A 14,174-nucleotide genomic window follows, 5' to 3' on the forward strand; every position below is an offset into this window, starting at 1 on the left:
CTACCACACCTGGCTGATTTTTTGATTTATTGTAGAGATGAGGTCTCGCTGCCCAGGCGGGTCTCGAACCCGCGGGCTCAGGCAATCCACTCACCTCAGCCTCCCAAGGCGTGGGATCACAGGCTGAGCCACTGAGCCCGGCTTAGGTCCAGACATTCAAGAAATATTCAGGGTGGAGAGAGACAGACCCTGATTAAATTATACTCTGTAGTGTATTAGGATAACAGAGGTTTTCTCATCCCTTCCTTCCTTTCTTTGCTCGTTCAGTGAACACTCCCTGAAGCCTACTTGTGCCAGACCCTCAAATGCTAGGAATGAGGAGGGTCAGCATAGACTGTCCTCATCATTGAGCATTCTTTGAGCACCTGCTGTATGCCTAGCCCTGTGCCAGGCTCCACAGGGGCAGAGCTAATCAGACCTGGTCCTTGCCTTGGAGGAAGTTCTGGGTCTTATGGGAAACTAAACAAAGGGTAATAAGCAGACTCTGAAACCAGGAAGACTGAAGAAAGTACTGAGCTCTAGTACCACTGAGCTGTGGGAGGGAGTGGCAGTTCCCGGGGGTCTGGAAAGTCCCCACGGAGGAGGTGGCAGCCTTCAAGGTGAACCTTACAGGATGAGCATGTTTGTCAAGTGAGCGAGGAAGCTAAGGTCTTGGCGGCAGAGAGAAGAGCGTGTACAAAGCCTGGCAGAGGGGAGAGGTCTGGTGGGGCTGGGGCCAGCAGAGTGGTAGGGGTACAGGGATGAGGAAGCTGCGGCAAGCAAGACTGGCCCAGGTCAGATCCGGAGGGCCTTGAAAGCCAGGCTGTGGTCAGTGTCCCTTGGGCGACAGGGAGTCATGGAAGGTTCACGAGCAAGGAAGGGATGTGACCGGGCCTGGCTTTGGAGGCTCATCCTGGCGGCCAGCATGGAGGCAGGGAGGGCCGAGCCAGCACTTACCCAGATCCGCCTCTCAACCTGACAGGGGCTCCACGAGCAGGTCACACACCTGACCTTGGGGCAAACCCGGCGGCTCCTGGGAGGGACGGTGGCTCCAGCTGGGGCCTGCTCAAGCCACAGAAACCCGAGAAGGGGGAGGGAGGGGAGGAGTGTCAGAGGCCCCCTACACCTGAAGAGATGCAGCGCTCTGACCAGACTCTACCAGAGTCCTTTGCCAGCTGGGTTGGGGGCAGGGGCGGTGGGGGGTCGGAAGGGTATCCTTTTCCTCCTCAGCTCTTGGTAGCGTGGGGGAGACTCAGAGGGTGTGGTGACTGGCAGATACACAGGGAAGGACAAATATTCTGTTTCCAGAATCAGCCCATCCTCCATCACCTCATTCGTCGAGGGTTCCCAGATTCTAGGGAGAACAGGGCAGCTCTGATGTGTCCTCCAGCCCACCTGGCCCCCTTCACCACCATCCCCGGCTTTGCCCCTGGCTGTATCCCCAGGCCCTGTGTTCCCTGGTGCAGTGGGTGTCGGGGGCTCCTGGAGCCTCCACCCAGAGTGTGGTGTGAACCTGCAGCAAGTCGGGGATCAAAGTGCAGGTCATTCCCACAGAGGCACCGGGTCAGAGAGAAACCCACACACACAGACGTGAACACACAGAGACAGGCAGACACAGGTACACAGATACAGACACACACACACACACTCTAGTGAGCTCCAGGTCCAGAGGCATGTGTGTATGTGGAGCAGGGAAAGGTGGAACAGAATCTTGAGCAGAGAGAAGGGTACACAGAACTCCAGGAGAAGGACAGGTGGAGAAGGATGGGATGGCTTCATAGAGTCACAGAGCGCAGAACGGTCACCCTCACATGCTTCCTTCTCTCCAGTGGGACTGATTTGCCCCGCATAAAGAGGCTTTGGAGCTCTACACCAGGGCGGCCCAAGCCAGGTCCCACCTGCTGACCACTGCTCTGACCCCCTTACTCCCTGCCTCCTCCCATTCACCCCCACCAGGAAACCTGAATCTGCTCCCTAAGGTCTGGCTATAGCCCTCCCTGCTGAGGGCCTTTACTGCTCCCCACAACCCTCAGGAAAAGTCCAGTTCTTCCAAATGGACTTCGAGACCCATTGGGACCTGGCCCGATGACCTCAGAGCTCATATCTCCTGTTTCATTCCCTCCATGCATTATCCTTCAGCCAGGTCAGACTCCAGATCCTCAAATACACACTTGTGCTCTCACACACACGTGCACACATCACTTCCCTGTCTCTGCTCATGCAGCAACTTCTGCAGGCAACGCCCTCCTCTCAAAAACCCCACTGACCTGGGCTCCAATACAGACTCTTCCACTGACTTAAGACTATGGGACTCTGGAAAAGTCAGTTCCCCTCTCAGAACCTCCGGTTCCCTATCTGTAAAACGGAACTAATAATACCAACCTCCAACCTTCCCCTTGCCAGGGTTTCTGGAAGATGAAATGATGTAAGCCTTGCCAGGTGGTTAGCATGATGCCTGGCCCTCGGAGGCCTGAGGGGTTTCTAAATGCATCCTGGGCTCCCCTGCTACATCCCAATGGGTCTCCCGAGAAGGGAGGGAGCGCCACTGTGCCACAGACAGAGGGAGCCAGCACAGATCTGGAGTCAGGCAGATGAGGGGTGAAGGGCAAGCCAGGCCTTGGGCAGCTCTTCAAACCCACACCTTCCTCCGCCACTCAGCTCTGGCGACTCCATCTCCTAGTATGTCCCATACTCTTTAGCCTGTCTCTGCCGAAAAGACTTTAGTCAAGACTCCAGCCTGTCGCTTGGACACTGTCCCAGCCTACCTGGTCTCTGGGTGTCCACACTGACCCTCTACAATCCATTCCCTATCTACCAACCAGACTATCTTTTTAGAAATACAGATCTGGGTCGGGTACAGTGGCTCAGCCTGTAATCCCAGCACTTTGGAAGGCCAAGGCAGGAGGATTGCCTGAGTCCATGGGTCCAAGACCAGCCTGGGCAACTTGGTGAGACCTGGTCTCTACAGTAAGTCACAAAAACTAGCTAGGCGTGATGGTGTGCGTCTGTAGTTCTAGCTCCTTGAAGGCTGAGGTGGAAGGATCGCCTGAGCCCAGCAGGTTGAGGCTGCAGTGGCCATGAGCGTGCCACTACACTCCAGCCTGGACAACAAGAGTGAGACTCCAACTCAAAAAGAAAAGAAAAGAAATACAGATCTGATCTGGGCCGGGTGCAGCGGCTCATGCCTGTAATCCCAGCACTTTGGGATGCGAAGGCAGGAAGATTGCTTGAGCCCGAGTTTGAGACCAGCATGGGCAATATAGCAAGACCTCGTCTCTACAAAAAAAAATTAAAAAATTAACTGGGCATGGTGGCACGCATCTATAGTCCCAGCTACTTGGGAAGCTGAGTCAGAAGAATTGCTTAAGCCCAGGTGTTGGAGACTGCAGTGAGCCATGATTGTGCCACTGTACTCCAGACTAGGTGACAGAGTGAGACCTTGACTCAAAAAATAAATAAATAATAAATAAATAAATGTAAACCTGATCTGATCATGCCATTCATCTGCTTTAAAATTTGTAATGGCTTCCTGGTGTTCTTTGCAGAAACCAACATCCTTAACACAGCCCACAGGCCTGGTCCTGTCATTCCAACTTCCCCATCGCCCCCTCATTCCCTGAGCTCCAGCCTCCCAGCCTTCCATCTGTCCTCAACTTGTCAGCATCTTAACCCCTCTCAGGGCCTCTGCACATGCTGATCCCTCTGCCTGGAATGCTGTTCCCCTCACCACAGTCACCTTTCACCCAGTCAATTTCTGTTTATCCTACAGCTGTCAACTGAAGCCTCCTCTGAATTCCCACCTAGACCAAAGAGTCACACACTCTAAGTCTCTGTCAGAGCCGTTACTACTACTGAAATGAAATAATGGACCAATTGATTAGTTGTTTCTTGTCTGGCTTCTCACTAAGCTGAATTCAGGAGGGCAGGGCCCTTGGGTTATCTCTCATCCCAGGCACTCAGCACATAGTAGGGCCTCAGTAAATGTCTGTCGTATGAATGAACCTCAGTCTTGTCATCTGAGAGGGAACAATAATCCCAACCTCACAGGACTGTTGTAAAGAGTAGCTGGAATTATACCTGTACCATGCCCGGTATATATAACAGTTGCTTGATAAAAGACAGTGCCTTTTCCCCAGCTCACATGCCACTCCCTGCAACAAGGCTTCATGGAGCTTCATTCTGTCCCTCTTCTGAGCACCAGCTGGCTATCCTCTATGCCTTTCCACTGGGACTCAAGGCATCTGAGTCTGCACAAACCTATCCACACTAGACTGAGAACTGCTGGCAGGTAGAGACCGAGTCTGAGCCACCCATGATTCCATGGCACATGAGGGTGAGGAAGAGAGGGGGAGAGAATGGGGGGCTCACCGGGGTTGAGTTCGCCTCCAGCAGTGCCGTCTTCCATGCTCTGCAAGAAAAATTCCATCAGATCATGAGGAGGGAGTTTGGGGGTGGGGAGATTGGGTTCCCACATTTTAGACTTTCCCCTCCAACTTAGTCTCAAGTGCTCCAGTCACATAGGTGAGCCCCAAGTTAGGCTAATTCATTCTTAGTTCATAGTCTCTTCCCATCTAGAAGTTTCTTTCCCCATCTGCACAGTGCACTGTTGGGCTTGGGTGGTCTCTTAGGGGACTTCAGAGTTCAAAATGCCTGGGCAGATGCTCCAGCTGCCCACCTCCACGTCCTAATCTACACACACGGTTCCCCAAAGCTCTGACCCCAGGGCCCGGGAAGGCCCAGTGGACACCAGACAATTGGGCCTTTGTTGGTTGCCATGGCACCTGGCTGGGTGGCACAAGGCAGCTCTGTGCTGCATGCCTGGAGTTCAGCTTCCCCCACTCCTACACACCCATTTCTTTCACTGTCCTCCAACGCAAAGGCCAAGGCTCCTCCACCAGGGGGTAGGAAGAGATGGAACTCGAGTGAGCAGGCGGCGCCAGAGGAGGACACACCCAGCCTGGCTGTGGGGCTATGCATCTGATATTGGGGCATCTTGGCTGGGACACAGCCGGCTGCTTCTGTAGCCAGGTCCAAGTCTACGTCTCAGATAGGAGACTCCCACCAGGAGGCTCCCTTGCATCACCCCCAGCTGAGCACCCACATCAGAGGCTGTTAAATACCCAATTCTGAAGGACTAGGGGCCTCACACCTGAGGCAGGTGTGCACACCTATCCCTCGACACTTCTGAATCCATCGTAGAACATGGAATGATTTGCTGGGTGACATACCCACCGCCACAAACCCTTAAATCCACTCTGCCTAGTCTCCAATGAGACACCCTCACTGATTGGAGAACCAGAGACCTGAAGGGGGCAGGGGAGTGCCTGGCTGCATTCCCCGAGATTCTTCCCCGTCCTCTCCTGAAAGTGACTCACAGGGCATCATCCCGGGTCTCTGCGCATAGATGCAGGCGGGAGCCTTCCCGCAGGTTCACGGTCAACAGCCCATCCCGGCTCCGGCCCTCAGGGGGCTGCACATCTGGAAGCAGAAACACATATGTGGGTTTTCACAGGTTCAGGCCCCAGATCCCCCCAGGAAAACCAGGAACAAGAGTAGGAACTGACTTCCCTGGTCCTGCTTACTGGTCATTGCCAACCTCCTCTGATCCCACATGCTTTCTTTGGAATTCCACTCCACTCTTCAAACCTTTTCAGCCATTCCATGTTGCCAGCTTCCCTAGGGACATCTCCCAGTTACCCTGTTATAATTGTGGGCTGAGTTTTGGTCAAGGAATTGAGAGATTTGCTGTGTCTCTCTGGGCCTCCTTATTTTATTTCATCTTTATCCAGTACCTAGTGCCTAGAAGGTGGGAATTGTATCTCACTCACCTCTGTGACACAGCACAGAGTTGAAACTCACTAAAGAACTGATTTATTTACTTCCTTCTCTCTTTTTCTCTCCTTTTTTGTTTCAGAGATAGGCTCTTGCTCTGTCACCCAGGCTGGAGTACAGTGACTTGATCACAGCTCACTGTAGCCTCAAACTCCTGGACTCCCACCTCAGTCTCTTGAGTAGCTAGGACTACAAGTGTGTGCCACCACACTCAGCTAATTTTTTAATTTTTGTGTAGATATGAGGTCTTGCTATGTTGCCCAGGCTGGTCTCAAATTCCTGGGTCTAAGCAATCCTCCCACCTTGGCCTCCCAAAGCACTGGGATTACAGGCATGAGTCACTGCACCTGGCCTCACTTCTTAACTCACACCCAGCTGAATTGGAGTTGACAGGGGCTCAGAAGCAATGTCTGCGGAAGCCCTCTGTAAGCTGCAAAGAACCTTCCAACTGCAGGTGTTTTCTGACACAGCAGGGGAGCACTGCCTGTAGTCACAGAGCCACAGAGGAAGGGGCTTCTGCTCACCATGGCACTCTTGGCCGATCTTTATATCGCGGACATTGAAGTGGATGAGCACGCGGTCCTCTTCGTCCTGTGCTGTCTCATCGTGGTAGTAGCCCAGGGTCCCGTCCAGCCACAGAGCAAACCAGTTCCGCTTCCAGCGGCGGAGGATGGAGCCTGTGTGATATTCCAGACACACCAGGTGGGCTGATCCCAGAGCCTGCTGGGGATAGGAGCCCCAGACAGGCTCTCCAAGTCCCCTCAGTCCCAGTCCCCAGTGTTAGAACTGCCTCTTCCTTGTCGTCTACCCCCTGAAATGAGGGAAGGGCCTCTCTCTGTCTTGCTCACCCCCGTCCTCCCATTGGGCCTGACACATAGTAGAGGCTCAATAGATGTGCTAAATGGTGAATAAGTGACTGGACCCATTGCTTGGAGGCCAAGCCCCAGGTTTCTTCAAGGGAAAATTCCTCTCCCTACCTCGAGCCTCCACCTTATCTCTTGTCTCTGGCTTGTATGACAGCTATTTGTGTAGCATCTGCCTCCTTCACCAGACCAGGGGTCCACAGCTCCCTACACAGGTCATAGGACCCAGCATCCATGTTGGGTTCTGTGTTCAGTGTTTGCCGAACAAAATGAACTGAGAATGGCAGGGGACGTGGGGCATGCATGCTCCTAGTCCTGAGGTCCCTGGGATAGCTCTTGTTCAGATTGTGATTCTGGGAAGAGGTGGGTCTGGAAGCCTGAGACCTCATGCAACTAGCAATCTTGACAGGAAAGGGCAGGGACATGAGAGAGCTCCTCAGAGCTTTACGGATTCCCAAGCACAGGGACATTTTTCATTTGGTTCTATACCCTGTTCTGTGTAAAGCCCTGGGCTGGGATGCTGTGGACACCTAAAGGGTCAAGCCTGTCCCTTGAGAAGCTCACAGTCTGGGCCAGTATGGGGTCGGGGAATAGGGAGACCCACAGATACACACAGTTCTCCTGTAAGTAGATCACAAGAAGGCCTTGTGGGAACCGAGAGGGGAGGCTCTAATCCAGCTTGGTGCTACAGCGGGGGCGGGAGTGGGGGCAGAGGAAAAGTCAGAGAAGTCTCCTCGAAAAAGGGGACATCTGAGCTGGGTCTTAAAGAACAAGTAGAAGGTTACCAAGCAATCAGGAATGGGAAAGACATTCAGGCAGCGGGAAGAGCATGGAGGAAGGAAGGATGAAAGATTCCGGTTTCTTGGGGTAAGGGTTCACAGTGGCAGGCCCAACAAGTCACCTCCCTCACCCTGCCCAGGATCACTCACTCTGTCTCCACAGCCAGCCGCCCCTCACCAGGGCCATTTCTTCAAAAGGACTTTCCAGGACGGAGTCAGGCGGGATCTGTCAGAGGAGCCACAGGACACACAAGGCTCAGCAGCAGCTCCCAGGAGAGAAGCCCCCAGCCCTGTTAAGGGAGCGTTAGTAAACAAGCAAGGGCCCGGCAGCCTCGGTCTCCTCCCCATTCTCTGGCTCAGAGAATTCTCAGGCAGAGAATGGGAGCACTGTTTTCGTGGGGTCAGCAGGGCAGCTGGCCATTGGCATGGGGTGGGGGTGGGGATGGGGGTGGGGACAGGAGCCTGGATTCCAGCCTCAGCTCCATAACCTTGGCCGAGTCCCTACTGCCTGCCCCTCTGGCCTGGTCTCAGTTTCTAGATCTGTAAACGTGTGTCTGTGAGGCAGGTAGAGGCTGGAGTGAGGAACTCTTAGAGTATTTGAAACCCTGGAATTGTGAAATGCCGGAAGCACAGAATATTAGAATCCTGGCAATGACTGAAGAAGTTTCATGATAAGAAAAACCTCCCACACATTTGGACCCCTCCGGAACTGCTTACAAAGCACATAAAATAAGTTAAACAGCAGCTAGGCCTGACTGAGTGCCGTGCACCAGGTACACTCCTCAGTGCTTCCATCATTGGCTCATGTAAGCCTCCCAGCCATCCTCCTTACTCCTGTTTTAGAGATGAGGAAACTGGGGCCTGGAGGAGGGCAGTCCCCTGTAGGGGCCCACCTGATGAGTAAGCAGTGGAGCCAGGATTCACACCCAGCAGTCTTAGCTTCAAACCATTCTACCAGCAAGAGATTTGAAACTTTTGATGCCCAAGTCATACCATTAAATCAGAATGTCTGGGGGCAGGAGGCAAGCTTCGTCTTTAAAGATCCCCAGAGGATTCCAATGTTTAGCAAAGAGTGGGAGCCACTACACATACTATGCTACCTTACCTTGTCCCCATCAGACCCTGTTAGGAAAGGAATCTTTACTGCTATTTTTATAGGTAGGTCATCTGAGAGGCAGCAAATTACTCATCCACTATGTGATGGAACCTAGACTGGAATCCAGGTGCCCTCCGTTCCTGCTGGCGACGTACTTGCCAGCAGGCGCCTCTGCCCCTCCCCCACCTGCTTACACCTGTTGCTGCGTAACAGGGGATGGCACACCTGGGCTGGAAGGCCGGCCTCGGCTCCGTTTCTCCTGCCGCTCCCACCCTTTCCCAAGCTCTTGTCACAGGTCAGACAAGAGGGCCAGGCGCAAGCTATCTTTCCAGCCCACCTCCCTTCACCCCCATGCACCCACCTTGTCTACACCTGTTGTGGATGCTGCCAAAGCGGCTGCTACTCGATGCTGCTGCCACCCAACCTTCTGCGCCTGCGCTTTGGGCGCCCCAGAGAGCCTGGGGCATCTCACTCCTCAGGCTGTGCTCGGGGAGCCTGACTGCCCCAGGGCCCCGCCCTCCGACCTGCCCCACCCCCCAGAAGGGGGCGTGGCGAGATACTGGCCCAAGGCATTCTGGGACTTGTAGTGTGCAGCTCTAGAGCTGGCCAGAAGTGCCCTCACCTGAGATGTTCTCTTTTTTTTTTTTTTTTTTTTTTTTGGGTTGGAGTCTCACTCTGTCGCCCAGACTGGAGTGCAGTGGCCGCTCCCGGCCACCGCAGCCTCGACCTGCTGGGCTCCGGCGATCCTTCCGCCTCAGCCTTCCGAGTAGCTGGAATTACAGGCATGCGCTACCACGCCCGGCTGATTTTTTGATTTATTGTAGAAATGAGGTCTCACTGCCCAGGCGGGTCTCGAACCCACGGGCTCAGGCAATCCACTCACCTCAGCCTCCCAAAGGCGCGGGATTACAGGCTGAGCCACCGAGCCCGGCGAGATGTTCTTTTTATCATTATTTGTAATAGAGATGAGGTCTCACTATGGTTGCTCAGACTGATCTCGAACGTGTGGCCTCAAGCAATCCTCCCACCTCAGCCTTCCAAAGTGCTGGGCTCATAGGTGTGAACCACCACGCCTGGCCAAGATTTTATTTTTCTATTAAGACATTTGCCCATTCGATCATGAAATACTTATTCTTAAGAATCTGCAAACTCATTTTCTAGTAAAAAAGGTAAAATTACAGGGAGAAATAAGGTTCCTAGTTTTGTATTTGTTTTCTATGCTCAGTTTGTGCCAGGCACTGCACTGGACTCTAGGGCAGCATGGAACACTGCCGTTCCCCCTTTCATTCCCAGCGTCCAGTGTGGTGGGGGAGACTAAATGTAAACACACAATAGAACACAAGGTGTGATTTAACCAGGAAAGTTGAGTCTGACTTTGCCCAAGAGGTTCAGGAAGGCTTCCCAGAGGAGGCTGAAAGGGGTTCTGGAGAACTGAGCAACAGTTTCTCAGGGCAAACCTAACCCCCTGTGAGCACCGGTCAGGATGTTCAGGAGTGCCCAGTAGTTCAGTGTGTTTGGAACACAGGGCACAAGGGTGGGGAGGACACGGAGGAATGGCAGGAGACAGAGCTGGAAGTAGCACAGAAGCCTTGGAGGAGGGGCTGAGAGCTTGAATACTACAGCGAAGAGACTGGAGCTTGGGGATGGGAGTTTCAAGACGAGGAGTCAGGAGATGTGATTAGCAAGTGGGAAAGGTCCCTCTAGGGCACAGTCGGAAATGGGCTGGAGGGGGCCCAACTGGGGAAGGAAGACAGTTTCTGGATCTGTCCCCTCCGCCAGCCCCTGCAGGACCGTTTCCTCCAATAGCTCAGCCTCACAAACCCTCGCCTCCCAACAGACACAGATGTCATTCAGGGAACAGGGACTGTCAGGGCCTGAAAGGCTTCTGGTCCCATCCCCCGTTTGGGAAGGGGGTCCACCCTGCCCTGGACCCTTCTTCCTGCCCCAGAGAAATCTTCCTTACCGGGGCTGCAGGGCTCATGGTTCCCGGGCGGCCAGGGCAGCATTTCCGAGAAGGCTCCCGCAGGGGGGCATTTCCCTGAGCGCCTTACAGATTAGGGGATCAGGAAGGTGCTACCAAGTGGGAGCCCGAAGGGGGAGGCCGTCCTCTTTCCCCAGTGCCCTCCCCAACCTTCCCGACTCAAGGCGCTGATGCTCGCTTCACCGGACAAGCCATCCCGGACTCGGAGGTGTCTGGCCTAGCCGGGCCGGGGTTCCGGAGGACGTGGGCGCTGGGGGGCGGCCCGGGAGGAGGGGGCGGGGCCGGTCCTCCTCCCTCGGCCGGGGGCGGAGCTAAAGCTTCATTCTCGCGTCTGGCCGGAGGGCGCGGGTCCCCTCCGCCTGGGCAGCGAAGCCTGGCGCCTTAAGCCTCCCTGTGTTGCTCCTGCGTCTTGGTAATCCTGACCTCAAGCCACCCTGGCGCCTCGGCCCTTTATGCAGTGCGTGCGCCGCTGAGGGATTCGCCAGGGCCGATCCTCTTAGCCGCTGAGCTCATCCCCTCTTAGCAGCCCCCGAGCCCGCCCTCCCAAGCCACGCTGTTTTTCATCCCTGTGCCTTTAACTCGCTATCTAGTCCCTGGAATGTCCCGCCCCTGCCTTCCCCGGGCGAAAGCTTTCGCCCCCTAGCGGAAGGAAGAGAGCAAGGAGGTGGGGGCGGCGGGAAGGCTGCGAGGCGAAGGGAAGGGGATAGGGAGGGGGGAGGGGATAGGAGGGGGATGGGCTGGAAGGGCCCGGCTCCGCTCCCTGGCGGGCCCCTGGGCGTTCTTCGCTGGGGGCGCACGGGATGCCATCGTCTCCTAAATTTCCTTCTCCGGATTCAGCAACCAGACGCAGAGGGAAGGTTCTCCGGCCGCGTGTGGCATTCCGGGCAAGAGTTCGACCACCTCCCCGAGAGGGGGCGCTACGATCAGAAAAAAGGGAGGGGACTCGGACCCGCTGAAACCACTGACATCCGGCAGAATCTAAATGCCGCCACACTGGCACGTGTCTCTGAAATGTTGGCCAGCGGCTCTCTTTAAAAAGCGGGAAAAGGTGTGCAGACCCTCCTGCGATTAAGAAAATGATGCCCACACGCATCACGACGTTCCTGGGAGTTCAAAGACCCCCGAAGCCGCGAGGATCGCTGCTGGATTGTTTTGCATCTTCAAAGCTGTCTAGACGGGAGAACCGTGTGGATTGACCAGTGAGGGGTATCAGGGAATTCCAGCCCCGGCAGTCCTGGCTGTGACAGGGAGACTGTTTAATCAACTAAAACTTATTGAGACCAACAAGCCAAGTAACTTTTTTTTTGAGTTGGAGTCTCACTCCGTCGCCCAGACTGGAGGGCAGTGGCCGCTCCCGGCCACCGCAGCCTCGACCTGCTGGGCTCCGGCGATCCTTCCGCCTCAGCCTTCCAAGGAGCTGGAACTACAGGCGCGCGCTACCACGCCCGGCTGATTTTTTTTTTTTTTTGATTTATTGTAGAGATGAGGTCTTTGTAGCTGTGACACAGAATCATTGGCAGAGAAAATTATTTTGCTATTTTAAATATCTCTGGTGGATGAACATCTTGCGGCTAATATGTTGTTTAGAGAATAGTGGGTGGGCTCATCAAATTCAAACTTACTACTTGCATTTTCTAGAGAGTATAATATAATAAGAGTGATTTATATTATCTCTATTTACTAAAAAAACTTCAAGTTTATATAAAGATGCAATTGGAGCAAAAGTAAAACCCCTTCGTAATTTTTAAAAATAATAATTGTATTATTATTGTTATTATTAACAGACTGTTAGGTCACACTCCCAGGCGGCCTCCAGAATGTGAGGTCAGGCCCTCTGGGGGTGTGGGTGTCTGGTGCGCAATCCAGTGCCACAAGAAAGATGCAAAGAATTGCACAGAAGTTAGATTAGAAAATATAGTTTATTTAAAAGGTAAACGAGAGAGTGAGAGAGAAAAAGAAAGAGGAGATTCACCTCTCCAAGGTAGGGAAGTAGGCCAAAGCCAGGAAATATGGCAACAGCCATAGCTCAAAGAGCACATGGGCCACACCAGAGTCTAATAAGGCAATGGCCGCTGGTTACTCATGGTTGAATTCTTTTAATCCTTCCCTTTGATGGGGGGAAGGTCATTAAGGTGATTGGTCGTTTAGATGTGTAGAGATGGGGGTACAAATGCTCCCTTAACAGTGCTCCGTCTGGGTCATCAGATGCATGAAGGCTCACTTCTAGAAGCTCAAGTTTAGTCACTTGTTTTCATTATGAATAATGCAGGTCATCAATGTGGTCTGCTCCATGTCATCACAAAGGGGCAGGTAAGCGCAGGTACTGATGTCAGGTGATAGCAGGCAGATGGATGGGTTAGTACCTGCACCACCTCATGGTGGTGGGGTCTGTTTCTGAGAAACCGGCTCTGTCCTTGGCTAGTTATTAGAGGGTAAGTTAAATGAACTGCTAGAAAAACATGAGATGTAGGCAATGTTAAAATGGCTGCTCACTGGGTCTATTTAATCCATGTTATGGCCTTTCACATATCATAAAATTCATCCTTTTATGCTTTTTGTTTGTTTTTTGTTTTTTTTGAGTCAGAGACTCACTCTGTCACCCAGGCTGGAGTGCAATGGCACAATCACAGTTCACAGCAAGCTCTGCCTCCTAGGTTCAGGCAATCCTTTCCACTCAACCTCCCAAGTAGCTGGTACTACAGGCATGTACCATTACACCTGACTAATTTTTTTTTACTTTGTAGCGAGATGAGGTCTCACCATATTGCCCAGGCTATTTTCAAACTCCTAGCCTCAAGCAATCCTCCCATCTCAGCCTCCCAAAGTGCTGGGATTAGAAACATGAGCCACCACTGCCAGCCACACTCACCGTTCAGTGTATGCCATTCGGTGTTTGTAATGTATTCACAGAATTGTGCAACCATCACCATTATCTAATTTCAGAACATTTTTATCACCCAAAAGGAACCATGCACCCTTTAGCAGTCACTCCCAAACTGCATTTCTTCCAGTCACTGGCAACCACGAATTTGCTTTCTGTCTGAATGGATTTGCCTGTTCTGGACATTTCATATAAATGGAATCATGCTCACACTTGTAATTCCAGTGCTTTGAGAGGCTGAGGGGGAGGATTACTTGAGTCCAGGACTTCGAGGTTACAGTGAGCTATGACCATGACACTGCACTACAGCCTGGGTGACAGAGTGAGATCCTATCTCCGAAAAACAAATAAATAATTTTTGAAAATAAGTGGATCATGCAATATGAAATCTTTGGGACTGACTTCTTTTACTTAGCATAAACTTTTCAAGGTTTATCTTTGTTGTAGCATGTTATCAGTACTTCATTCCTTCTTACTGATAAATAATATATTTGGAGCAAACCCCTCAGGTCCTCTCCCACTCTGGAAGTTTTTCTGTCCTTTCAATAAATCCTGCTTTCTCAAAAAAAAAAAAAAAAAATTGGGCTCAGTGGCTCAGCCTGTAATCCCAGTACTTTGGAAGGCTGAGGCAAATAGATTGTCTGAGCTCATGGGTTCAAGACCAGACCGGGCAACCTGATGAGACCTCGTCTCTACAATAGATAAAAAAATTAAGGCCGGGCTCGGTGGCTCAGCCTGTAATCCCAGCACTTTGGGAGGCCGA

At 52.8% G+C, this 14,174-nt stretch overlaps 1 protein-coding gene across 1 annotated transcript in view; it reads right to left on the bottom strand.

Annotated features, from left to right (window-relative positions):
* The window catches only part of PLEKHB1 (pleckstrin homology domain containing B1), a 15,122-nt gene extending 4,405 nt beyond the window's left edge, over positions 1 to 10,717 (bottom strand). The window contains exons 1-6 of the mRNA XM_008064669.1: positions 10,513 to 10,717; positions 7,604 to 7,679; positions 6,336 to 6,488; positions 5,355 to 5,457; positions 4,348 to 4,387; positions 937 to 1,041 (exon numbers count right to left, since the gene is read on the bottom strand). Of these exons, the coding sequence (XP_008062860.1) occupies positions 937 to 1,041; positions 4,348 to 4,387; positions 5,355 to 5,457; positions 6,336 to 6,488; positions 7,604 to 7,679; positions 10,513 to 10,530 (495 nt within the window). The 5' untranslated portion in view covers positions 10,531 to 10,717. The remainder of the gene's footprint in view (positions 1 to 936; positions 1,042 to 4,347; positions 4,388 to 5,354; positions 5,458 to 6,335; positions 6,489 to 7,603; positions 7,680 to 10,512) is intronic.
* Positions 10,718 to 14,174: the final 3,457 nt, after the last annotated feature.

The sequence above is a fragment of the Carlito syrichta genome, unplaced genomic scaffold, assembly GCF_000164805.1.
Source record: "Carlito syrichta isolate Samal-C Ts95f unplaced genomic scaffold, Tarsius_syrichta-2.0.1 Scaffold307839, whole genome shotgun sequence".
Taxonomy (NCBI): domain Eukaryota; kingdom Metazoa; phylum Chordata; class Mammalia; order Primates; family Tarsiidae; genus Carlito; species Carlito syrichta.